Genomic DNA, 27672 nt, shown 5'->3' with positions numbered 1-27672 from the left:
CTGAAAATGATCTCTAGTCTGAGAATCTGTAAGTTACAAGGCCCCTGGCTGCCTTCTTTCTTAACACAAGATAAAATGTTCAACCCGTAAGAGATTGGTTTTTGCTTCCATCAAATTTAGTCCTAGCAGCTCTGGTCACCAAATCCAGAACTTTTAAAGAACATCTATATATGATACATCTGTAAGCGAATATGATAGGCTTCGATCAAACACAACCTCTACCCAATTTCAGCCTAACTTACAAAGGTGGATTTCCCCACAGCTATCATCAGCACGCAAAGCGATTGCTACCCACCTGGGAGAGGCACCAGACACAAAGCACGGATCACACACTAGTATCAGTTTTAGGAATAAGATATCATACAAAATAGCATTTAAAAAGTCTAAACGCTTTAAACTTCAAAAGTGAAAAAAAATTAAGATTAAAAAATAAACCACACATGCCAGGATCAAAAACACTTGACACCTGCTTGACGCTAACGTATGAAGCCAGAGAGCACAGAGCCACGTCAAGCGGCCCCATCTCTGAACTCATGAAGCTCTGCACATTTTTCCTCTTGTCTCTGGGAGACCTTACTACAGTTAAAAAAAAAAAAAAAATTAAACAGACTTCTTTTACTAAACTGCTAAAACAGAACACCACCCCTAAATTTCTACAAATATGCATGTAAAAATAGTTTTCAGACTTTCCTATAATTTTAATTTACCCAAGAGAAAAATCACAGGTTTTGGGGGTCCGCCCAACAGTATAAAAGTTCCAGGAGTCTCAAAAATAGCATTTGATAATGCACTGCAGTCCAATGAGATTAAGAAAAAGTCATGCTTCAGAGTTGACGAACATTTAAAATAACATAGAAACACTTGGTGAGGTTTTTCTCCCCTATCCCTTTACAATACACACCATAAATAAAAGCACCCAATCAGTGTCCTTGGGGGTTTTAAAAGCATCCTGAATATGACTGTAGACCGCAGACAAACCTAAGCATTTTCTGGAGGCTTCGAGGATATGCCAGACATGCTATTTGAAAGTCTCAGACACAGCATTTGAAGTGGACGCTCCAGGAGAGCTATGACTCTCTAACAACAAAATCAGCTCACACACCAGCCAGGCCGGTGAAATGGGTCTTGTCGTTGTTTTCTGGTAACTCGAGGTGAAATTGAGTGCTTAGAAAGCTCCCCCAAAATCTAAGAGGAAAAGCTAAAAGTTATGACTGTCCCACCTTGTTACAATGCTGTGCCCCATGACCCCACGCGGGGACCAGTGACTTTCCAGTAACTGGTATGTTGCTCTCTGCTGGAATATAAAGGAGGTGTCAGGACAGGACGAGGGGGTGAGGAAATGCCTACGCTGGCCACAAACTACTTAAGCTTTGATAGTCTTGTCCGGATGGACCGTGGCGGGATGGGAGACAGAAATGTAGAACATGACATGGCCCAGAAATGGGCTGCCCCAGTCCCTCTTCTGAGGCTGCGGTTTGGGGGAGGGGGATGCAGGGATTGGCTCCGAGTACATGTGGAATGAAGGCAACACGTGGAAAAGTGGGGGCAGGGATGGTCGTGGCGGCCCCCCTCTCCCCCAGGTCAATGGTAAGCCTGGAGAAGGCTGGAGACTTGGCTTCTGGGTGACTGACTTTCTAAGAGCAGAGGAGAGGCCAGCTTCCTCCATTCTTGCCAGCTTGGCTCCTCTCCAGACCCTTCTGGCACCATCCCGTGCATTCCCTTGTGGCCAACCCGGATGCCGCAGAGGATCAGCACACCTCCCCTCTTCTGGGCAAGAAACCAGTCGTGATGGAAACGCGCTGGACTTGCTGGTTTAAGAAAAAGGTGAACAGGAGCCTATCTTTTCAAAAACCATGCCTAACGGGCAGTTCAACTTCACTCTTGTCTTGCGTTCTCTCCTCCATCTTGATCAGAGCGACAGACAGACTGTCAAGCGCAGTCATTAGTAGTAGGGCCCCAGCTTTTCATAGCCCAGATAACTAGGCCACTCTGGAAACAGGCCAAAGGAACACCGAGGGCTTCCAAACTGGTCAAAGGATATTCCGAAATCCGGTCCATTGTACGGCTCAATCATTCCCTGAGTGGATCGGAGTTCAGCCCGGATGATCCTGTAGTTTTTCCCTTTGTTGCTGTCCCAGTAGGCCTGGCCGTTACACTCAAAGCACACTGCAAACTCCATCCTTTCATAAGACTGAATCTTCTCAGGTAAGCTAATGTCAAAAGAGAACGTGTCCCGGTCCGAACCAGCGTACGTGTCTTTCACATACTGACAAGGGAAGTCTGTGAAGTTTTTCCAGGTGTCGAAGGTCATTCTGATCTTCACCACTTTCTCGAATGCCAGGTTCTGGACCTTCACGGTGCCGGCGATGGCTTTGTCCTTCAGCACACAATTTTCGAGGCAGACATGGTTGGTCTGAAGCCGATTTCTGAAGTCTAAGTAATCCGCGGAAGGCTGCGGGAAATCCAGAACAAAGCTCTCGCTCTCCGCTGTCGTCAGACTCACGATGTTGTCTAGGAGCTCTGTGATGTTAAACGGAATATCTAGCGGGTCATCAAATTCTGAGAACACTTTGACCATTGTCAGGGCCAGCCCCTGGTTGTCGGCGAAGGACACCCGCTTTTTCGTCTTCTTCTCCTGCACGGTGGGGGCTGCCATTCCGCTGCTGCCTTCATCTTTGCTGCCCAGCTGAATACAAGGCCGCAGTGGCTTGCTCAGTTTGGGGGAGATCTTGAAGGCGAAGCGCTCCCTGCGCAGAGAAGGGGCCATGCTGCTGTAGCTGTACTCGATGTCCACAGCCATCACTCTAGGCAAGCAAGCTAGAAGTCTGGCAAAAGGGAGATGAGAGAAAACGGAAAAGAGGTCAGATAGATGTTTAAAGCCCTTTTTTTTTTTTTTCTTCAGGCAGAGACGGACAAACAATGTTGCCTTTCTTCCGGGCTCACGCTCCTGTGTAGTGCTACAGGACAGAGGTTTCAGCAGAGACTGTGTTGGAGGGGGGCACCAGCTCGGGGTGAGGGGCGGGGATGGAAAGTAAAGCTAAGATTAAAACCAACAAAGAAAAGAGCAGGGAACTCAATAATTTCAAGGCTAATTCATGGGGGTTTTCTGCCGGGATGTCTTAAGGCCTCCTGTATGCTAATATGCCACTGAGGAAAATAAAAAGGGCATTAAGAATTATAGTTTCCAGCCAGGCAGTGGTGGTGCATATCTTTAATCTCAGCACTCGAGGCAGACGCAGGTGGATAACTGTGAGTTTGAGGCCAGCCTGGTCTACATTGCTGCCATGATGCGATGGATTTCTTGAATGTATTCCTTCTTTGGAATTAAAGAGTTGTCTTTTGATGGGCATTTCCCCAGTTCCTCAATGCCCAGCATCTGGCAGCCACCACTCTGCTATATATTTAATGTACTTACTTTTTAGATTCTACATATGTGCCCTTGGCTTTCTGTGGTTGGCTTATTGCACTTAGCACCGTGCCCTCTAGGCTCATCTCCATGTTTCTAGATGACACTATTTCATCCTTGTCTATGACTGAACAGCACACCACTGTCTATACATGTTCTTTGTCCACTCACCCACTGCGAGACATTTAGCTAGATTTCGTATCTTGGCTGTGAGTGGTGTTACTGACTATGGAACTAGGGATGTCACCTCAACATATTAATTTCCTACCCTTTGAATATACTTCCTGTAGTAGCATCACTGAGTCACATAGTCATTTTTAATTTTTTAGAAACCCCACAGTATTTTCTGTAGTGGTTGCATTAATTTGCATTTCCACCTCTTTTTGAAAGACAACCATTCTTACAGGCATAGAGTGTGATCTCATAACTTTAACAATAAATACTGACTTAATCCAATACAAACGCATCAAATTTATAACACAAATACTGACTTGGTGTTTAGCATGTATCAGGCATTATATTATTATACACTGAGACTCAGTGATGAAAATAGACACAGACTTATTTTCACCAAACTTATGGGAGGTTTTTGTGTTCTGGTATACTTTTCTTTAGAAAAGGAATGAGCAGTTTCTTTATACTTTGACATATAGGTAGATGTTTGCTTGGCTGTAGGCAATATCAGGTATCATAAGAATTAAAATCCCAGAGTGGTGAGAGCTGTGGCAAAGTAATTCCCAGCACTCAGGAGGCAGAGGCAGGAGGATCTCAGTGAATTCCAGGCCAGCCTGGTCTACAAAGCAAATCTACGTCAGCCAGGGCTACCAGAGAAACGTCTCAAAAAACAAAAACAAAAAAGGAAATGTAATCACACTAGAAGACATTTAATTACCTTAAAGCCATATTTTTCTGTAAGCAAGAATATAAACAAATCCCAAAAGATTACAAACTTGGAAAATATTTTTCAAGAAGCATGATAATTAGGAGTTATTAATTTGAAATATAGAGTTCTTACAAAGTAGTAACAAACTCAAACAGTCCACACAGAAGAATGAGCAAAGAAAAAGAACATTAGCAGATGCTACATTAAAAAAAAAAAAAAAAAAAAAAGTGGCTCACGAATATACAAACTGTGTGGTCTTAAAAGTAATTTAAGAAATTCAAATGGACGGTGAATCTGATGGCGCATGCCTGCAACATTAGCTACTCAGAAGGCTGAGGGAGGAAGTTCAACGCTTGCCTGGGCTCAATAGTGAAATTACGTCTATAATAAATTAGTTAAAACCAAAAATAGAGAAAAGTTATATTGGAAATGCCTGTTTTTACCTAGTGGATTAGCAAAGAATTATAAAAGACAGTTTTTTTAATTATTATTATCAAAATTGGCACAATCTTTCTAAATGCTCTTATCATTTTACTCCAACAGTGCATACAATATCATTTACCCTAAATAAATAATTAAAAAGTACAGAAATTAACAGAAAGAGAAGTAATAAGAAAATGCCCACTAACGATGCCACATAAAATCAACTGTGCCATGCCCACTAAATTTTATACCACCAAATTCATTATTAGAAAAAGTATTTAAATGGCACGGAAAATGTACTTATGTTTTGGACTTTATTTTTTTGTTTTTCCAAGAAGAGGGAGGTCTCACTATATAAGCCTTGTTGAACTAGAACTAAATATGCAGAACAACCAGGCTAAAGCCCAAAACTTAACCAGGCTAGCCCAAAACTTAACCAGGCTAGCCCAAAACTTAGAGATCTGCCTGCCTCTCTTTCTCAAGTGCTGGAATTAAAGGGGTGGGCCACTGTGCCTAGCTAAAATTTTATCATATATTATTAACATGAAAAGGAGCAAAGTTGTACACGAATTCCAGATATGACAGAAAATACTATGTATACAGAAGGACGAGCAGAGATACACTACACTCTTATTGGTTTTGCTTCCCATGGTTTTAGCTCTTTATATTCAATCGGGGTTCAAAAAAATATTGAAACAAAGATTCCATAAGTAAGCGGATGATACGTTTAAATTGCGCATCATTCATTCTGAGCTATGTGAGGCCATCCCCACCTGGTGGAGTCTCGCTCCTTCCTCAGAAGCCAGTCGTCCCATAGCGCACATGTCCATGATACATATGCCACCAGCCCGTCAGGGACTTACAGCCGGATATCAGCCCACTTCAGGATTACAAGGTGGTTGTTCAAGGCAGCTTTAGTTTACTTAATAATCAATCCCCCTAAGGAAGAAGGGCAGTGATGTGAACAAGGTACTTGGGCATATAACATAGAAAGAGAGATGACCTCTGGAACTGTGGAGCAGTGCTGCACGAAGTATAGAAAATGCATAGAGCATTCTGGGCTTTCGGATGCCTGGGAGCCGCCTTATGCATCATCTGCAGATAGTAGGGACCATTCTATGGTTAAAAATGTCGAACTATGCATGTGACATATTTCCTTAAAGCTGTTCCCTGCTTTGTGTTTCCTTATAGCTTCTAAAACAATACTGCTTCTATAATCAGGGAGGGAAAATGACACCGTAAGAAAACATGCAAAACTACTCTGACACTTCACCTCACTAAAGCCAAACATCTTTTTATCGTTCTCCTTACAATGGCAGATTTATAGGACACTTAACAATGGTCTGAGCTGAAGAAAGAAGCTAGTAATAAAACCTGGATTAAAATCTCAGATCTGGCCGGATGGTGGTGGTGATGCATGCCTTTAAGTCCAGCGCTCTGGAGGCAGAGGCAGGTCTTTGAGTTCAAGGCCAAGCTGGTCTGCGGATCGAGTTCCAGGACGTGTCAAGTCTGAGATTATGATTTCCAAACACCTGCCTTCTTCTGGCTAAAGTGAAGGGATGAGGCTAGTGAAGCCGTCATGTGGCAGGGATAGGCCTTGCTCACAGGCCACCATGGCTGCCTGAAAAGTAAAATCTTTTGACAAGTCTTTTGGCAACTGCTGGGGGACTGTGCATATTCTTCCTAAAATACTCTTTCTTTCAACTTCTGAATCTGATTAACCAAATGCATAGTGGTGGCGCACACCTTTGATCCCAGCGCCTGGGAGGCAGAGGCAGGCAGATCTATACGTTCAGGGCCAGCCTGATCTACAGAATGTGTTTCAGGATATCTAGGGCTACACATAGAAACCCTGTCTCTCGGGAGAAAAAAAAAAAAAAAAAAAAAAAAAAAAAGGAGGGGACACACACACACACAAGAGGGAGGGAGGGAGGGAGGGAGAGAGAGAGAGAGAGAGAGAGAGAGAGAGAGAGAGAGAGAGAGAGAGAGAGAGAGAGAGAGAGAGAGAGAGAAGGGGGAGGGAAACAGGGACCGAGAACAAAGACGTATCAGGCTCTCTCTTTACTTTTTGTTTTGTTTAGATACACTGGCTGTGTGGGTGCAAGATGCCTGCTTATCCTGCCTTGCCTCTGCATCTGCGTGCTTTCCCAAGTGGCTGTATGTAGCTAAGGGCTTCTTGCACCCACAAAACCAGTGTCTCACTACTTCCCTTCTAGTGAAGGAAGCAATCCCGTGAACAGATTCAGAACACATTTGCTGGGTCTGATCTTATGTCCACGCACAAAATTGTCCCTGGACAGGGGAAATTAGGACTGAGCTGGCTTTGCCAATGATCAATGTGTTGACTAACTTGGTTTTTAAAGGATTTAACAAATTGTCTGAGTTTTAGTTATTCATGTCCAACTGCAAAATTTTATGCTAGAACTACTCCCGTTTCAACATTCCGTGCTCTGTTTAAATATGTGTTACAACTGAACACCAGTCACACGGCAGTTCCTGCTCTGCATTCCAACATTTCCCCGCTGCCCACCCCTGAAAAGCTGGGAGTGAGTGGGGGGAGTAGAAGTGCCTCCCCCCTGGCTTGAGTCAGCACAAGGACGGGTGTCCCTTGTCCCTCAGCAGCTCCTCAAAGCTTGAGGACCAGCCTCAGCCACACTTTCTTGAAAGGGTTTTTCCCTTTTTCTTTTTCTTTTTAGCAGCTTGTTGGAAAATGGTTCAACACTCTCAAGCTACTGTGGAAGCAGACTACCAACGCCTGCCTGAGACTCTGGTGCTCCTTTGCAACACAGAAGGGCACGCACGATCTTGCATTCTAGTCTTGCGGGTTAAAGAGTGGCGCTGAAGCCATTGGCCAGCTTGTACTACTGGACCCCAAGGATGGACACTTGCCATGGGGACTCTCTTTATTACTGAACTGTAAGAACCAGCCGAATTGAGGTTGGAGAGATATGTTTCTAATCAGAGCCAGAGCTAAGGAGACAATCCTATGAGCATTTTCAAGAACCCCCACCACCCCCCTGATTTTTTTTTTTTTTTTTTTTTGCAAGACTTGTCCATGAAAGGTAAATGTGAGGTTATGATGGCCCAGAAGTTATCGCTGGGACTCCTGCCCTGTGAAATTGCATAAGCAGGCCTGGCTTAGAAGCCCTTCATGCTTTCTGGATGTGGCCATCGCTACAGGTTAAGGACATTTGCCCTTGTGGCCTCTCTCCAGGGTATAATGTGATGGTCGGCCTCACGGAACAGTCTGCCAGCTTTTATTAACCAAGAATCAACGCACCAAAGTGCTTGTTGGAGTTTAGCTTTCCTGACTTTCTGCTCGGAATGTCCCCACTTCCCAATGAGGAGAATGGCCACTCAGAAGTACTCCCAGAAACTGAGACAGACAGGCAGTAAAGTCCGCTAAAAGGAAGACATCTGGATAGGTGCTTCAGGAAACACATTCACACCTGCACATGACTTGGTATACCTCAGCCTTCTAGTGCCTCCAACCCTGACTGCTCCAGCCTTTCCTTCTACGGAGGAAACAGGCAGAAACAGAGGCCGGGGATGCCCCTCTGCGCAGTGGAGGGTGACGTAGGCTCCGGACACCAGTAGCAGGACTCGCTCCTGAAAGCATGAGGAGCTATTTCCCCAGGACAGGCACATACTTTGCTTTCACACGGATGCCTCAGAGGTTGCCTGCCTCTGATGAGGGCCTGGGCCACGTCTGGGGACTCTTGCAGAAACACCTTCCCTGTTCTAGGGAAGTGATGTGGTCTTTCAAGATGCGGACGGGCGAGTCTTAAGATATTTAAGATTGACAAGCCTGAACAGAAAATAGTCCCACGACCTTGCTAGTTTGAAGCAACTGAGCTTCTGGTTATGCCTTTCTTTCCGTACCTCCTCCTTCCCGACGTGAAAACTAGATTAAAAGTAGCCCACCCACAACCAGGTCGCACGACACCACCGTTCACTCCTTCCCCCTTCAGCAATTCTCTCCCCAAATGCTTAGTGTTAAGTTGGCATCGTTTCCCCCCACAGACACTAATTATTACAGCCTTTAACACACACCCCTCAATCCTTGGAAATAAATGTTTGTGAATAGAAGTGTGTAATGACCGCTTAGGGAACTCTGAATGAGACAGCCCACAGCATCTAATAATGTCCGGCGGCAGCCCGCAGAGCACTGGCCTAAGAATGCCTCTGCCCAGCTGAGGTTTAATAGGCGAACTCTAATGGCTCTCTTTTAAGGTCCCTTCCAGCTCTGACCTCCCGGGTTGCTAACAAGGCCCTGTTGATCTGTCCACTAATTTTCTCCTAAATGGCCCTAGTCTACTTCTGTGGTCCACTTTTTTCCTGGCTATTGGGCATCTCTACCAAATAGAGCATTTCCTTTCCTGCCTAGGCTGAAGAAGCCCTTTTCTCCGGGACCCTCAAACTGCAACAGGTCCGCCTTCCAGCAACTCTACAAGTTGCCACTCAAGTCTTTTTTTTTTTCAAGCTTCCTCGTCTCTGTTTCTCTCTGGGCCTGCCATGCACTATTCTGAAACTTCTGTCTGGTTCAGTCTTTTCTCAGGGTCCAAAAAGGTGGCTGTGAACAAGTCCCTGGGGGCAGGTCGACGAGTCCCTAACCCACCAGGAATTCTCCCAAGTGCTGTGCCTGCAACCCGCCCCGAGTCCCCCCAGGAATCTGCTTTGCCTGGGTCGGCACCTACCTCTCCCGCGGCGCCGCAGCCCGGGCCCCTGCTCGCTGGCCTCATGGGGCGACTGCTGCCTGATCTACGTGAGCGTTAGAGTGTCCTGGAGGTAGGGCCTGGGCTTAGTTCCCGGAGACGACCAAGGAGGAGGAGCCCAAGTTATCACACCAGGGCGGGACCTGGCGGCGTGACAGCAACAGGCAGGAGCAGCGCCTCGCGAGCACCCCCACGCGGGCTGCCCCGTTCCTGGGTGGAGCTAACCCTAAGCCCATCCTCGCCTTCTAAGACCAGAGACTACCCAATGTGTGCCTTTGCCTGTGTGCACCAAAGGGTGATCTGAACCAAAGTGGGGAGTAGTAGACGCCAGTCTACACAGATAAATGGAGTCAGGGCTTAGATGCGGTTTTCTTACATCTCTGAACGGGAAACTGAGGCTCAAGCGACTTGTATTTGGACTACAGATTCCACCGCAAAACAAAACACCTGAGATTCTCCCCCAGAAGTGTCAATTCTCAAGTTAGGGGTGTGCCATGTTAGGACTAGTGACAACTTTTATTCAGAACATCTCCCCAGGGCAGGTTTTGTGGGCTAACCCCGAGCAGGAATTTCGGGGGTCCCCTGTAGGTTCCATCCCAGCTCGGCACGTGGAAGCGACAAACTACCCTAGCTAGAGGATTCTACCACCTGTGAGTCACTGTAAATGGGACGACAAATGGTTAAGCGGCAGAAACTCTTCCGCGCGCCCCTCGCCGCTGATTTCCTGACCCTGCACCTTGAGCTCCAGGGTTGGGGAGGTAGGCACCGGGTATAGCTCTTGAGTAGCGAAGGCAGACCCTCCAGCCCGCCCTACCATCTGCGCGGGATGACAGTGGCAGCTACCACCACCGCAAAAGTGGGCCAGGGACCCGTCTCGGTCCATGCGACAGCAGCTGTCTCACCTGCTCCCTGGATTGCAGCACTCTGAATCCCAGCTCCGGCAGCCCGTGGCGCACTTTTAACTTTCCAGCCACCTCTCCCTACTAAGGGTGTCATCCAAGACTTTTTTCCTCCCCACATACGAAAGGCAGCCAATGAGCACTCCTGCGATGCAAGCCGCGGACCAATAGCCACACTTGGGGCGAGCAGCACTCCGCCACGTGACCTGCAGCGTGCTGCGAGTGTTGGGGCTGCAATCCCGGTCTGAGAAGCTAGTCACAGTTTCCTCTGTAGCCGGGGACCCACGCCAAGGGGAGGAGGCGATTTCCTACAGTAGAACGTTTGGCTGTAGAGACCGGCTGAGGAGCACAGAGCAAAGTTTCAGCTTACTAGCAAAGTTCTACAGGCTCTTAGAGTCCTAGGTGTAGAAGGCATTGTTGTCTTTCCAATGGTCCCGCCTTAGCCTCCAAAAGACAATAGCCTCAGGGTTCACAGGTGGTGGAGACCTTCTCAGAGTGCCCTGAAGCAAGTGTTCTCCACTCCCACCCCATCCCACCTCTGATATTATCTGCATTTTAGGCATAAGTGTCCGAAGCATTCACCGAATCTTGCTTGGTAGCTATCACTCTAGCAAATCTAGGCATTATTTTGCAGAACACTACCCTCACGCTCAGAAGTCCTGAAGACTGAGGATTAGTAAGGCGGGTGTACTTAGGAGAATGCTTGTTCAAAGCTTTGGTGCTCTTTGTGTTCTATGCAGGATAGTGATTTTAGGAACCAATGACACATTTTCTTCTGGGTAACCTACTTACCTGAGCTGCCTCTTGAGAGAGACTCATGTTTTGTTTTGTTTAAACCTTTAATGAGTAGTAAAATTTTAGGAAGTTGCTAATTGATTCAGGATTGCCAACTTTAAAAAGATCTAAATCAGTGGGGCGTGGTGGTGCACGCCTTTAATTCCAGCACTCGGGAGGCAGAGGCAGGCAGATCACTGTGAGTTCAAGGTCAGCCTGGTCTACAAAGCCAGTCCAGGACAGCCAAGAAACCCTGTCTTGAAAAAGCAAAAGCAAAAACAAACAAACAAAAACTAAGTCAAGCAAATCTAGCTTTTTTTTTTAAAGCACTAACCTCTTTAACCTCTTTTTCTGTTTTGAAAACAACGGCCTATTATGTAGCTCAGGTTTATCTCCGACCTGACTCTGTTGATCAGGCTAACCACAAACTTATGGTCCTCCTGGCATGTGCCTCCACTACTGACTTTTTTGGTTTGGTTGGTTTGATTTTTTTTTTTTTTTTTGAGACTAAGTTTTTCTGTGGAGCCCTGGCTGTCCTAGAACTCACTCTGTAGACTAGGCTGGCCCTGACCTCTGCAAATGAGGAAAAGAAATAAAAAGGAAGGAGATGACTGACTGCTCCTAGGTACGGTGGAGTGTAGACTTGAGGGAGAGCATAGCCAGAGGCAGGGATGTCTGGGAGAGTCCAGAGTGACTGTGATCCTGAGCTAGACCACGTGAGAGGTGGGAGGGGCAAGCGGAGAAGAAGCACTGACCAAGAAACCAAGAGGGTGAAGGGTAGAGCAAAAGGGGCGGGTAACCAAAATGTCTGGATTATATAGGAAAAGGCAGCTGGGAAAAGGACAGGCCAGCCTCTAAGCTGGAGAAGTTTCGGGTAGGGGGCAGAGTATGCCAGCCATATCCTTAACAGGCAGGGACTGAGGGATGCTGGGAGAACCTGATGGCCAGGTCTATATTGATATATTAAATAGGCACCTTAGTTATCCATTTGTCTGGGATTTGAGACCTAAGAGATCTGCCTGCCTCTGCCTCTTGAGTGCTGGAATTTAAGGTCCGTGTGCCACCGTGCCCAACAACCACTAACTTTTTAAAAGTAGCTGTGAGAACAACAGAACACAAGAAGGTCATTCCATCTATTAACTCATGTTAGATGCATTAAAACTTGCAGAAACTCTGTTTAATATGAGTCTGGGGGTTTCATATCTAAGGGATGTGGGAGCAGCTTTCAATAACAGCAGGTATGCAAAACTGAAACACTCATCATGAGTTACAATAGTCTGATATAAATCTAAAGCTCTAATGGGAGCGTCACCAGCCCAAGCCTCAGGGGTCACTTCCTTCTTTTCTGATGGGCAATTGTAATGAAGGACCACCTATGAATCTGCTGGTGCCAACTCGAAGTCCCCTTGCCTGAGCTGTAAATTGAAGGGGAAGATGAATTAAGCCAAGTGCTGGCTACAGTTCCAGAAGAAGTGAGCACGCTCCTGGAGCGAGCAAAGACAGAGCCAATAAGTATTGCAAAATATATGCAGGCAAAGGGTGATCAGAAGACCCTAGCTGGGAAGAAGTTGGGACAAGCAAATATACTTTTACAGGAGGAGGGGTTGGAATCATCTTTCTTACATAGATCTAGGAAGCAGTGGCTATTATTTCTCCTGTGGTCCAGATGACTGTTTAAAATCAGGAGAGCAGGCTAAACTTAGTTGTGGGACACCACAGTCTTGGTAGGGTCAGAGTGTAGTGTATATGTGTTTGGAAAGGCCTGTCTTTTTCTACAACTAGGATAGAGTAAAGGAGGACGCAGTGTCTGAAGGACTTTGGGGGTAGAAGACAAGCCTGGAGCCTGAGAGATGGCTGGGTGCTTAGACAGGACCACGTCCTTTCTTTCATTGTATGGCAAAGAAGAGGACAGTGAATGTGGGCATTTTCAACCCCTCAGTCTGGCACACCCAGTTCCTCCTTATAATATCTGGCATGGAATTAGCCCAACATAGATATCCTCTGAGAGTTTCCACTCAGCGGGGGATTGGGACAGATGATGGCACTCGCTGCTGGACTCTAGGTGAGAGTGGTATGGAAGAACGGGGTGGGGGGGGGGAATGGAAGAACCCAGAGGTTTCAGGAGCCCCTCAAGGAGACCATCAAGGTTGGCAGACCTGGACGGAGTGGGGAGGACCGGGCTGCACAAACTGTTGCACCAACCAAGGACAGTGCAGGCAGTAAACCTAGACCCCTGTTCAGATCTAGCCAATGGACAGCTCATTCCCCATGGTTGTGGGGAGACTGGGCACTCCCTCTGACATGAACTCTGCTGCCCCCAATGTGATCACTTCCCTTTGGTGGGGAGGCCTGGACACACAGAGAAAGAGGAAGCAGGCTATCCAGATGAGACCTGATAGGCTGTGGTCATATGGTGAGGGAGGAAGTCCTGTTTTCAGAGGTCTAGGGGAGGGGAATAGGGCAAAAGAGAAAGGGAGGAAAAGTGGGTGGGAACGGGAAGACACAAGTGAGCGGATAACAATCGGGATGCAATCTGAATAAATTACAATTAAACAAAATCTGGGCTGGAGAGATGGCTCAGTGGTTAAGAGCACTGCCTGCTTTTCCAAAGGACCTGAGTTCAATTCCCAGCACCCACATGGCAGCTCACAACTGTCTGTAACTCCAAGATCTGAAACCAACGCACATAAATTAAAATTAAATAAAAATTATTTTTAAAAAAATCTGGCATGGAACTGGCCTGTTTCACTTATTAAAATCCACCTCCTCCCAAAAAACTAAACCAAAGGACTTAGCAGTGGTTAAGCATAGAAATGACTCTTCTTCCACAATTTCCCACAACACACACACACACACACACACACACACACACATACACACACACACACACACACAGAGCTGTCGGTAGTAAGACTTCTTCCTTGTCCTGGGCATCTGGCAGCATCAGTTCATATTTGTTAAACAACATGTTAAGTAGCTGCCATGCAAACATTCTCAGTAAAATACTTGAAAGTTGAATTCAAGCACACATCAAAAGACTCATTCACCGTGAATCAAATCCATTTTATTCTAAAGATTCATGGATGATTAAGCATTTTAAAATCAATAAATACAATACATTACAGAACAGATTCAAGGACAAAAATCACAAGGCCATCTCAACAGAAAAAGAAAAAGCTTTTTTTTTTTTAAACAAAGTCCAACCTGACCTGATGCTAAGAGTCTTGCAGAGACTAGAAATAGAAATAGAAGAGACGATATAGGACCTATAACCAACCAAATAGAGAAAAATTCAAATCATTTTCACAGAAATCGGAAACAAGGCAGGTGTGTGTGCCCACTTTCTCTGCTCCTAGTTAGTTGGCATTTATAATCTTGATAAAGCACTAAGAAAAGTGAAGGCAATAAAGATGCACACAAGAAAGAAAAGAATCTAACTCTCCCTGTTATACGAGATCCTACAGCCTCCACCTGAAAACTCCTATGGTGATAAACACACTTTGCAAAGTAGCAGGGTACAAAATTAAAACATGAAAAAAACTAGTAGCCTTCCTCTATACCAATAGCCAAAATGTTGAAAAAGAAATCAGGCATATAATCCCAGTCACAGTCACCTCAAAAAATATATAAATATAAATATAAAGAAAGAAAGAAATACCTTGTAATAAACCTAATTAAGAAAATAAAAAGATCTCTATATTAAAAAATCTTAAATTGATGAAGAAAAATGAAGAACATACTAGAAGTTAGAAGCCCCCTCATACTCATGGACTGGAAAAATAAATCTGAAGAAAATAACTCTTCCACCAAAAGCCATCTATATATTCCGTGCAATTCCCATCAAAATTTCAATGTCATTCTTCACAGAAACTGAAAAAACAAAATTTCAAACCTCACGCTAAAGCACAGATCCCAGATCGCAAAAGCAACCCAAGGTGGGAAGAGATAAATACTTTGTCTCTTTCTTATTCATAGATCTTAGATTTTATATAGGAACATAAATGAAGTATTTGTACTTGACATGAATGTAAAATTGAAATTGTCTATGGAAACAAATAGGACCACAGTGGGGAGGAGGAAGAAGGAGAATGAAGGGAGAAAGTAGAAGAAAATGTACTCAAAATATACTAAGTACTTACAGGAGCATGGCCTTGTGAAACAGTTCTATACACAGTGGATATGTGCCAATTACAAATATTTTTTTTTTAATGGGAAAATGGGAGAAACAGAATTTTACTCCCAAGAAGTACATAAGCTAATACATAATGATTCCCAGTAAAGGCATGTAAGGCAAGTCTCTGTGTTTGGGATGTTGTTTTACTTTTCCTGGGGACATACGAACAAGTGTAGATTCACTCCAAATAAGTCACCAGTGACAGACAAAAGAAAGGATTCCATCTTTGTTCACGTTAGTGAACCCAAACAATGAGTTTCCGTGGCTGACTCACAGGAGCATGGACGATCGCTGCATCCCATGCCAGCATGGGACATGTCCTCCTGAAAGATGCGTAGGTGAAATCCCAGCTTTGGTTAACTTTCCACTTCTATGTTATACTAGTCCCTCAAGACCAGGTTCTCGACCTTCCTAATGTTGTGGTGATCTCTAACCATAAAATTATTTTGTTATGTTATGAGTCATAATGTAACTATCTGATATGCGACCCCTAAGAAAGGGTCATTTGATGCCCCCCAAATGAGTTGCGACCCACAGGTTGAGAACCACTGCTGAAGACCATGTGCAGGGGGCAGGAGGGAAGAGCCTCTGGAGAGAGTAACGACTTGGCTCTCAGGGTCCTTGACTCACAACACCCTTCCACTAGAAAGTACTAACAGCCTCCTTATTATTAGCAAAGACCTGGTGATCACTGTATGTCCTGCTTATTGTGTGACTTAGGGTCAAGATTATTCTCTCAATCTGCAGAGCAACAACTCTTGCAGGATGGAGGTAGAGGTGGAGGTGGAGATAGTTGTGCTATGGCCAGAGGGAACAGCTATACCCCAACGCACCTTAGGGTGTGTGCGTCAGCAAGGGTTCTGCAGGATGAGGAAGGGGCAAGGCAGCTGCTTGAGAACTGGCCACTGAACAAGTTAAGTTATGGTGAGGAAAGGCGAGGCAGGACTTCTCAGAGATAAAGAATTCTAGAGCCTGGTATAGAATTTCCTTCCTGCCAATTAAAATGAGGTCCTGTAGCTCTTACCTCTCCCCCCAGAGACACTTCTAACTCCAGTAGACGGTGGTTGGCACAGAGACTCACAACTAGAAAATGCACAGAAAAGGTGACTGGAGATACCAGCCCAAGTGGGACACCAGTATCACCACCTCCCTCAGGGAAGAGAGTGATGTCTCAGGAAGACTGCAAGAGTAGGGGTAGAATAGCTGTGAATTCTTCTTCTTCTTCTCCTCCTCCTCCTCTTCCTCTTTTTTTCCCCTCCCCAAGACAGGGTTTCTCTCTGTAGCCCTGACTGTCTTGGAACTCAGTAGACCAGGCTGACTTTGAACTAAGAGATCTGCCTGCAGCACTTGCTGTCATGAACCCATGGCAGTGGTGGTTTACTTCATGCACCAGTGGATGGTTCTATACTGCGCGCATGGGCAATACTTATTGGACTCGGTAGACTATCAGAAAAAAAGGGAGGATATGATATTGGAAGGGGGCATAGAGAATCTAGAAAAATTTTGGGAGATGAATATGATCAAAATATGTTTTATATGTGTATGACATTTTTACTGACTCAATAAGTAAATTTTTTCGAAAAAGAAACATGAAAACAGGTCATTTTCTGGTTTCCATGTAAAACTATTCTTCTATTCATGTGTTGAATCAGCTTTCTGGCCCAGCAGTGGCGGCACATGCCTTTAGTCCCAGCATCTGAGAGGCAGAGGCAGGCGGATCTCTGAGTTCAAGGCCAGCCGGATCTACAGAGTGAGTTCTAGGACAGCCAAGGCTACACAGAGAAACCCTGTCTTAAAAAACCAGAACAAAAAAAAAAAAAAAATAGAACCAGCTTTCTGTTCATTCAGAAAATTTGAATAAATAACTGTTAATTTTTAACACAACACTTCGATGCATTTCAAAACTTTCAAAAAAAGAGCTCATCTAAGAGTTGGAAGAGAAACATTGAAGAATATTTTTAGTTTTAATATTGTTCCTCTCCAAGTGATGGTTATTGAAGAAATAAATCTAAATCAGAATAAAGAGGGTGTCGTCATCCTTCTCGGTCAGAATAGAAAGTGGGAAAGACGGGTTCCAAACCGCCCAAAGTCAATTTATATTTAGACACTGGAGCTGTTTGCACCTGCCAGTACTGCAGATGTGTTCTGGGTGCACTGTGCTACCAGGGGCCCCCTGTCCCTCTCTTACACTCTGCTGACATTGACTTGCAAGGGCCTGCCCTACAGGGATAAGGAGGATAGGGACTGAGAGCGACATGCAAGCCTGTGTCAGTGTCCAGATGTTGACTAACCGACAGATCAAAGATCCCAGAAGCTAGCAGACTATTTCCCTCACTCCCTTTTGAGTTCCTGGGTAAAGTTGATGGAGGGCGCACTCTCTAGAAAGATGTGTGGACAGGCTAAAATCAGCTTAAGGGTAGCTCACTTGTCTAGTGTACCCAGAGCCCTGGTTTTATGCCGTAGCAAAAATAGACCAGTAAAGATAGAACAAATCGACTTGAGTGGTGGATTTGCCTTTGGTCCATAGCCTCACACCCTAGGCCACTGTTTTGTAATGATCGATAGGATTTCTTTAGTTTGTACTGTTTACTATTTTTGTGATTATAAGCCTGACACTAGGTCATTGTTGGCATTGTGGAAAGAAAATATAAACAAAAAGCAGAATTGTCATCATTCAATAACAGCTACAAACATAATTCATGCAATGGTATACTTTCATAGTATTAATTAATGTTGTCATTTTAACTGTATTGCTATTGTAATTTTCTTTCTTTCTTTCTTCCTTTCTTTTTTTTTTTTTTTTTTTTGTCTTGTTTTGATTTGGTTTGGTTTTGATTTTTCGAGACAGGGATTCTCTGTGTAGCCTTAAGACTGTTCTAGACTTGCCTTGTAGACCAGGCTGGCCTCAAACTTACAGCGATCCGCTTGCCTCTGCCTCCCAAGTGCTGATATCAAAGGTGTGTGCCACCACTGCCCAGCCTGCTGTTGTAATTTTCTAACAATTGTTTCTCTCTCTGTCTTTGAGTCAAGGTCTCACTATGTAGACCAGGCTGGCCCTGAACTCACAGAGATCTGCCTGCCTCTGCCTCTTGAGTACTGGGATTAAGAGCATGTGCCACCACACCAGCCTTGACAAATGTTTCTTGATACCTCTCTAGTGTTCTTTCTTATACAGAGAATACATTCTAACTCATTTATTTGTTTGTTTGTTGCTTTTTGAGACAGAGTTTCTCTGTGTAGCCTTGGTTGTCCTGGAATTCACTTTGTAGACCAGGCTGACCTCGAACTCACAGAGATCTGCCTGCCTCTGCCTCCCAAGTGCTGGGATTACAGGCGTGCACCACCTCGCCCAGCATATTCTGTTTAATTTTTTGTGGTGTTGGGGATGGAACTTGGTTTCACGTATCCCATGCAAGTGCTGCATCATCACTGAGCTATAGTCCTCAGCCTTTACTTCTTTCCTTCTTGTGAAAAAATGTTTATTTTTCTCTTTCATGTTTTCCCAGTTGCAAATATTCACCACTTGACAAGTGTTTTCATATTTGACAAGTATCTTCCTATTGAAACCTTTATCTACACTGCTGTTGATTTTCTAGGGCCTGCTTTCCTACGGCCTGCTTTTCAGACTGAAGATGTTCTTCTAACATGTTTCATACTCCCAAATTGTTTTTTTTTTTTTTTTAAAGACAGGTTAGTATTAAATTTTTTATTCTGTCCCTGGGGGGAAATAAGTTAAATGATTCTAATAAGGTCTTGGTTTGTGGACTTTGGATAAATTGCACTCATTTTGCAAAAAAAGGTTGTATGAGAAGTTTTACGAATGAATTCCGTGCTCTGTACTTGAGTTAAAATAGCCACCTACCTCATCCCTGGCCTCTCAGGGTACACAGCCAACTTGGGCTATGAATGGAGACTTCTTTACAGCCCACATTATTAAATGGCAGTCAGTGGTGGCTGGTCAAGGGGAAGGTGGAAAGGATGGGAACTAAACTGGGGACTTCCACTTAGCCAGGTTTACAAAGCATTAGGCAAAGCCCAGTATGTATAAATACCCTGCTTATGTCTCATGCTTATGACTGGTGTGGTCATAAATTATGTTAAAACATGTAATTCAATACACACAGAACACAATGTGTAAAGAAACTGCAACCAGAATTTCCTGGCAAGTGGCATGCATTTTTGGGAGAATAACCTATTAAGCTGCTTTTAGAATTGTGGGTGGCAAGACCCTAGGTCAGGTTGGGGAGGGGGTCTCTTGCACGCCTCTGGATGCAAATGACTAGGTGGTAAGCAAGCACTTCCTACCGTGTTTAAGCGACTGTACTTGAGCTGTCGCCAGCCTTTCTGGATCTCACTCTTAGCAACGTACAACAAGGAGTATTTGATTCAGGACTCACCAGAGCAATTAGGAGAAAAGAAACAAGTATTTACATGCAGTGATTCCTAAACTTAGCTCCTCCATTTCGCAGAAGGCTTGGTTTCTTAGCACCCCTTTCCTCTGCAGCGCAAGACTTAGGGGAGCATTGATTGACTTCCTGGTTGTGTTCATGATCAACTGACAGCCCCTAGAGGGTTTTGACTTAAAGTCTATATCTTCCTTCTTGGATGCCATGTTAAAGATTTCTCCCCATAGTGCACAGGCTAGTCTAGAGTTAGAGGTGAGATAGTTGAAACTAGGATTTTAGAGTGTTAAGACATCCATGTATCCATTGCCCATCAGACACACACACACACACACACACACACACACAGACTCATATTCACACATATATATTCACATACATACACACATACATATATACACATACAATACACATATATACATACATACATACTCAAACACTCACATACATACAGACATACATGCACACACAATCACACACACACACACAGAGCCACTGATGCAGGGAGGGACCATCACCTAGTGAATCTATTTCCCCATACTGTATTATAAAACTGAGGATAACAGCACATTTGTTATAGGGGCTACTCAAGTTTCTTAGAAGCTTACACCTCACCAAAGAACAATCCGACAGTGATTATCAGGAGTCTCCCTTGGGGTACAGGCAGGACTATAAAGTACATAAAACCAAACTTTTCCAACTTTGTTTCCATCTAAGCCTTGGCGACTGCTACAACAATATATTAAGATTTAACAAAGCTGTTTGGCAACGTTGTTGCTTCTCTTCTGTTAACTCCTTGGTCCTTTTCAAAGGCATGGCCTTTTGTGTCATGTTATTTTTCTCTGGCTCCATTGCTTCTAAAAGTGCAGTCATTTATCAAACCTGGCTTTGACTTTTGTTCTTTTTCTTTTCATCCTTTTGCCCTTCCTTCCTTCCTTCCTTCCTTCTTTCCTTCCTTCCCTCTCCCTCTCTGTTTTTCCTTTCTTTCCTTCTACTTCTTCTGTTTAAAAAACAAAAATTTCTCTCTCTTAATACTAGTAAAGTAATGTTTTCCTGTCACGTCCTGCCTTATGAAGTCATCCAGGAAACCTTGGGATCAGTCTCTAGAGATGTTGATGAGGACAAATGTATCATAAAATATACGAGGAAGTTTTGGATTAACTTTCTGCTAAAAATCCCAGGAAGACATTAAAAAAGGCAAAGACTCACAAAACCCTGATGCTCTAAATACAGTGAGGGTAAGAGCTTGGACACAGGACCGTGGAGCAGTGACTCTGCCATGATCATCTATGGGCTTTGGGAAAGTGATGCTACCAGCTCCGTTGTCCTTTTCTTGTGCTGACTGTCCAGGGGTTATTCTGAGGATTTTCTGGATTGCTTTATTTATACCCAGGATCACACTTCAAAAAAACAAACAAACAAACAAACAAAACAAAACAAAACAAAACCCCAATGTAGCAGAGTTCATATTTCTTGTTTATCCTAAATACAACAAATTCCAGCTCATCTGCCATTTTTATAGTGAAGATAGAGTGTTCTAGTGGATATACTCTATGGCCTTAGTAGTTAACCAAATACTCCCTCAGTTGATGGCAAATGAGTAGAAACACCCAAGACAAAGTTTATTTAAAAAGGAAAATGGAGATTTCTCAAGACTGGAAAGAAGCAGCCTTCTGTGGGAGGCTTACTACAAGAAACAAAAGGGGGAAAAACATTAAATATTCTTGGCTATACATGGATGTGGTGCAGACAGAGAAAAGACTCAGATGAAAAGTTAGGAAGGTATGACAGGGAAGAGATGAAAGTGGATGCCAGTGGGCTGGAGAGATGTCTCAGCAGCTGGGTCCCATGACCGGAGTTTTATTCCCAGCACCCATGTGGCTTCTAAAAAAGTCTGTAACTCCAGTTCCAGAAGGTCTGACACCCTCTTCTGGATTCCATGGGTAATACAGTGCATAGGCATATGAGCACGAAAAATATCCATACACATAAAATGAAAATAAATACATCTTTAAGTTAAAAAAAAAAAAGAAAAAGAAATGGAAGCCAAAAGGCCTGGTTCTATGGCACATGCCTAAAGTTTCAGCAATCCAGAAGCTGAGGTAAGAAGATTGGTAGTGCAAGACCACCTTGATGAGACCTTGTCCCCAAATTAGCTAACAAATATAACCTTCAACAACAGGGGAAAAAAATGGATGGCCAAAAGTGAAGTCATAAAATCAAAGTCCACTGTGGAGGTGGAAATGAGAGAGACTGAGAGTGTAGATTGTGGCATCACTGCCCTGGAAGGTGCTTCTTTGAGAAATGTGTAAAGAACATGGCGTAAGAACTGAAAGAGGAGAAAGCCACTGAGAAAACAGGGAGAAGCGTGACAGGTGACTAGAATGGGAGTCATGCTCAAGAGTTGTGGCATTGTTAAGGGACAGAAATAACAGCTTTAGAGGATTCGGCATGTAGAAGCAGCAGAGGAGAGAAAATGGAGATTGCTGGGCTCCCACCTCAGGTAGAATCACTTCAAACAGCGGTTCTTAACCTGTGGGTCACGACCCCTTTAGAGGCTAAAAAAAAAAAAGTCTCAGTGTTGCATATTAGATATCCTGCATATCAGATTTTTACATTAAGATTTATACTAATAGCAAAGTTGCAGTTACAAAGTAGCAACAAAAATAACTATATGGTTGGGGGTGGAGCACCACGACATGAGGAACTGTAGTAAAGGGTCGCAGCATTAGGAAAGTTGAGAACCACTGCCTTAAAAAAGCCCAAATCAGTCCCGTGTGGTGGCGCACACCTTTAATCCCAGCACTGGAGAGGCAGAAGCATGTGGATCTCTGTGGGTTCCAGGCCAGCCTGGTCTACGAAGTGTGTTCCAGGACAGCCAGGGTTACACAGAGAGACCCTGTGTCAAAAAAGAAAGACCCAAATCTAAACACATACTGATGACATCTTTGTGCTACAAACACAGATATAGACACAAAGTGCTATGAGGCAACCCCCACCCCACATAAGACACTGACAGAAGACCAAAGAACGCCAGACCGACTTCTAACCTGTGTTGGAAAGAACTACACATCAGAATTGTATATGTAGCCAAGCAGATTCTCTTGTTTACATGGCCTTGGCTTCCTGACACTCCCCAGTTTTCTTAGCACATCTCCCCTGTGTTATGAAATACAACAGTGAGAGTTGGGGGGTGGTGATTACGTTGTATTCACTATGGTGATTTACTTCCTCTGTTAGGTTCTAAAGTTGCATGTCTAAGCCTATCTTACAGCTCCTCATTTCTCCGTGTGGAGCACATTGTGTTTAAAAACAATCCCCTGATCCGGCAGTCAGAAGGCTATTTGCTGCTGAGAAAAAAGGCCTCCCTCCCTACACCTTCTTTAACCTCCTCTCTCCCTCTCCCAGGGTGGCCCTCCTTTTACCTTACCCAGGGGAATGTCTACTTTGTGGGCGTAGTGTTTGCTCAGGTGGGAAAAAAAAAAAAAAAAAAAAAAACCTCAACACACTGAGTCTTTGCTCCTTGATTTCACACCACATGCCAAGTCTGCAGTTTATAAAGGATATTGAGAAACAAGAGATGGTTAGTGTTTGAAAGGAGCTTGTCTTTTTGTACATCACGCTCTACTTATTGGGAAGGAAACTGAGGCCAAGAAAGGTGATGTCACTGATTTGCAGTCACAGTTTTAGAGGGTTCGATCTCCTTGAGCCCCTATGGTTTCATTTTCCAGGATTTCTGTACCCATGGTCAGCCAGAGGGTGACTACACACATACACACACACACACACACACACCTTGTAATATATTTAATATATTCATATACAATGATTATATGTTATAAGCACATATGCAAAGAGCACAATTATATGGCTTTTATTGCTGCATATCACAGTACTTTTTATTATTTATTATATTTGTTACTGCTCCTAATTTATCAATTAAACTTTATTATAGGTATGCATATATAGGAAAAACACAGTAAGGCTTGTTCTAGCTAGAACTCTTTAAAGTTTGGAGCTCTGGGGTCTCTAGTAATAAAATATTTTCTTCTAAGCTGGCAGACAGATAACTTGACATTTCCCAACTGACACCGGTTCAAGTTCATGGGAATGAGCCCCTCTCAGTGCATTTGTAGCCCCGTCAGTGTTTTTGTGTAACACTGAGCAAGTCGGGAACTCTTCAGGTTGGAAAAAGAGATACCTCATTCCAACTAAACTCAAATTGGTGAGTTTGCAAAAAATAACTAAGAACCAAGAAGGCAACGGTGGCGTTGGTGTTGGGATTGACGTCTCCACAGAGACAAGAACATGCCTGCTTACTTCTCAGGCCAACACTGAAAGGACTAGAGTTGGCATGGGGCACACCGAGACCAAGTTCTCAGCGCAAGGGAGATTGAGGTGCCCCAGAGGGACAAAGGACTGCCTGTGGATAGAGAGGAGAAAGACAGAGCCCATAAACAAATGACAGTTTATAAAGGGAAAAAGGGAAACCCGTGTCAGGATGAGTTGGTTTGTTTGGATTGGGCATGTTAATTAGGTGAGCCAAAGGGGGCTTTTGAGCACTGGACTTGAAGAGCTGGGCCTTGGTGGTCAGTTTCAGGAGGAGGAGGGGCCAAAGAAGGGAATGAGCCTTAGTGGCTAGCTTTTAGGAGTGTAATCTAATGCTTCTTAGCAAGGCAGAGGGAAGGGGGTGGGGGTGGGGAAAGCAAGGCCTGCCAAAGCCATGCTTGCCCTGCCCGGGCCTACCAGAGCCCTTCAAACAGCGCTTCACTTAAGAGTAAAAAGAACCATGAGCATTTCCTACCTGCTGTTGGAAAACAATATTCTTGGGGGAACCAGGAGAGACTGGTAGTTGTGGCCACAGGAGTGATGCAGGCTGACTCCAGGCTTAGCTGTGTTGGATATTTATCAGATGTGGCAAAGGCTGATTTAAGCAAACACTGCTCAGTTCTCCAAACTGGCTTTCAGGTAACATGCACGTGGCTTTCTTCCTGCTCCTGCAACCTTATGTTTCCAGAAAGAGAACAAATGAACAGTATGGCTACCTGGCCTCCACCTAGGCCACTTCCAGAGGAGGCATGATGCTAATTTGCCTACCGTACAGCACACAGGCTCAGGAGCCTGAAGGGTGACCCTGAGTGCACTGTGCTTCCTGGAGGATGTCTCCTCTCCCTTCCAGGGCATCTCCTCCTGCATTGTGGTCACTCTCTCCTCCCCTAGAAAAGTGGAGAAAGATGGTGAGAACTTAGCTGATGCTAAGCTCAAGGCCTCAAGATGATGGCCTCCTGCTTGAATTAGCCTCGTGTGGCATGACTATCTCCCGATCAGAACTTGGCCCCATCATCCCCTGGCTGGCTGGTGTGGCTGAGAGTCAAACCCAGAGCCTTGGCATCTGCTGTCCATTTCCACCTTTGTTCTCCTCACGCCAGTAAGAACTATGCTTTACTGTAGACTGAATACATCACATATCTTTATTGACTTAAACCCTAAAAGATGACTGCTTCCATACTCTCGGCCCACAAATAGGTAAGGAAACAGAACCAAAGCAAGTTATCTAAAGATCACATAGCAATCGGCAAATGGCTGAACTCTGAATCAAAATCAGATCTCTCTGCCTCCAAACCCCAGGCTCTGTCCACCACACCAGCTGCAGCTCAGAGCAGCCAGATGAGCCCAGCTGATAGCCCCACCTTGAGTACTCTGTGGGCTGATGAATTGAATTTGAGGGCCTTTTAGGCCTCTCGCAGAATAAAGGCTGGGTTTTGCAAACACGGGTCTTAATTAGATTTGACTGCCAGGACAACCACCTCGTTCATAGGTGGGCGGGCCGGGCCAGGCAGGGAGATTAAGTTCCAGGGCTGCTAGCTCTGCCAGGAAGTGGGGTCAGCAACCTCTGGGGGTGGCTAGAGCAAAGCCCTGGAAGGAAGGTGTGGGCAGGTGGAGGAGAACCATCCTAAGGCCAAAGAAAAGAGAAACATGCAGATGGCAGGGGGTGTGGGGTTCTGAGGTCTGTCCCGGGCAGAGGGGAAAGGCCTCACAATAGATGGATAGATGCCAAATAGCGCTGATTTCAGGAAGAAGCCAGCCTTGAAAACAAGTTTTCCTACCCCTACCCTGACAATGTAAAACCAAACCAAAACTGCTTGCCTTAACTACAGAGTCAGGAGGGAACTCCCTAAATCCAGGAGGGACTCATTTGGATTCCAAACTGTTTGGGGACAGTTGTGTAGCACAGGATAGTCTTAAGGCTTTGTGGCAAGCAAGGGTTGAGAGTATCACACCAGCCACATAGATTGTAGTAGGGAGGAAAGGCCTGTGGATAACTGAACCCCAGCTTGTCATCTCAGAGCCCGTTTTGTCACAGCACCCAGGCTAGAGCTGGCACTGGTCACGTGCTGTGATACCTAAGTGATCACTGCATGGTGACAAAGCTGGTATGATGGCCAGTTAGAAGAAGACAACTTATGGGAGTTCCTCCCACCATGTGAGTCCCAGACGGCCAGGCTTGGCAACAAGCACCTTTTTACCCATTGAGTCATACGGAGGCGGGATTCTTAATGAAATGTATTCATCCTTCCTTCCAGGCCACAGCTAGCTGAGGAATGATGCAGTCACCGTTTTCGTAGAAAAGGCCACCCCATCTTATTCCCGAGATCCGGATATAGGCTGTAACTAGCCTTATGAGAGAGCGATCTTGTACATAGACCAGGCTGGCAGGCTTCTAACTCAAAGCCTCGAGGCTCCTCAGGCCACTGTACCAGCCCCTGGGGAAAGTCGTGACGTGACCCTACAGAGAGAAAGAGAGAGAGAGAGAGAGAGAGAGAGAGAGAGAGAGAGAGAGAGAGAGAGAGAGAGAGAGAGGAAAGAGAGAGAAGAGAGAGAGAGAGAAAAGAGAGAGAGAGCGCGCTCTGCCTTTTGTGACTTTGACGGAAGAGCAGTCGCAAGAAAGACTCGTCATACCGAGGTTCCTGGAATCAAGTACTGAGGAGACGCAATACACTGTAACTTCATCTGAAGGGCGCGGGCTGTTCCTGAGACCATACTGCAGGCCTACCGACGCAGCAGGGAGGAAACGGACTCTTAATTAACTCTCACGATGACCTGAGGACTTGTGTTTTCCTGTGTGGGCGCATTCTACCTCACAGACACAGAGGATGACAGTGAGTAGGTAGGTGAGCACCTGGTCTCCAAGCTTAACCATAGTGAACTGGCCTGCAAGCAATGAGTATCTTAGCCTCATCCCGACAGACACCTCGGAGACATTGGGCTTTAAACACCGCGGGGGAGGCTGGGAAACCCAAGAATCAGGGGCTGGTTGATGATCTGCTGAGGGCTGCTTCCTCACAGATGGCGCTGCCTGGGAGTCTCCTCACACTGTGCAGAAAACATTGAGGGGAAACACATGATCTTACAAAGAAAATAAAGAGTTACAGTAAAAAAAAAAAGTTACAGTAAAGCTTTTTTTTTTTTTTTTTAAAGGAACAAATCCTGTTTGTGAGTCTTCTGGCTCCTCATTACCTGGTTACCTCCCAATGCCCACTGCCTAATGCTATCCCCTTCTAGGAGTTTCAGCATATTCTTGTAGAGGACACACTTATTCAGAATGTAGCAGGAAGCATAAATGAACACGGGGAGGGGGTGTTGTAGTTGTGATTATTTTAAGAAAAAGGTCTCTCCCTGGGCAGTGGTGCCTTTAATCCCAGCACTCAGAAGGCAAAGGCAGGTGGATCTCTGTGAGTTCCAGGCCAGCCTGGTCTACAAAGCAAGTTCCAGGGCTACACACAGAGAAACTCTGAAAAAACAAAAACAAAAGACAATAAAGAAAAGAAAAGAAACAAAAAAGAAAGAAAGAAAAGAGTCACTCTACAGAACCCTGGCTGTCCTGGAACTCACTATATAGACCAGGCTGGCCTGGAAATCAGAGGTCTGCTTGCTTCTCCCTCCCACGTGCTGGGATTAAAAGCCTGTGCCACCACACCTGGCTACAAATGAACT

The 27672-nt window shown here is 44.9% G+C and overlaps 1 protein-coding gene across 2 annotated transcripts; it reads right to left on the bottom strand.

The window, feature by feature from the left end:
• Positions 1 to 1571: 1571 nt before the first annotated feature.
• Ppp1r3b (protein phosphatase 1 regulatory subunit 3B) lies at positions 1572 to 10419 on the bottom strand. 2 transcript variants are annotated; one of them, XM_051170068.1, is made up of 2 exons: positions 10330 to 10419; positions 1572 to 2825 (listed from the first exon to the last, which is right to left on the bottom strand). In XM_051170068.1, exon 2 carries the CDS (start codon positions 2798 to 2800, stop codon positions 1943 to 1945), a length of 858 nt encoding a protein of 285 aa, XP_051026025.1. In that variant the 5' UTR covers positions 2801 to 2825; positions 10330 to 10419; the 3' UTR covers positions 1572 to 1942. The 2 variants fall into 2 exon arrangements, with proteins under 2 accessions (XP_051026025.1, XP_051026024.1); XM_051170067.1 differs by lacking the exon at positions 10330 to 10419 and adding an exon at positions 9410 to 9546.
• Between the last annotated feature and the right edge of the window lie 17253 nt (positions 10420 to 27672).

Source organism: Acomys russatus, chromosome 27 (genome assembly GCF_903995435.1).
Source record: "Acomys russatus chromosome 27, mAcoRus1.1, whole genome shotgun sequence".
Lineage (NCBI taxonomy): Eukaryota > Metazoa > Chordata > Mammalia > Rodentia > Muridae > Acomys > Acomys russatus.
This window is presented reverse-complemented; position numbering and strand designations above follow the sequence as displayed.

Excerpts from the sequence above, each read along its gene's own strand:
- Ppp1r3b (XM_051170068.1), bottom strand. The coding sequence starts at position 2,800 with ATGGCTGTGGACATCGAGTACAGCTACAGCAGCATGGCCCCTTCTCTG.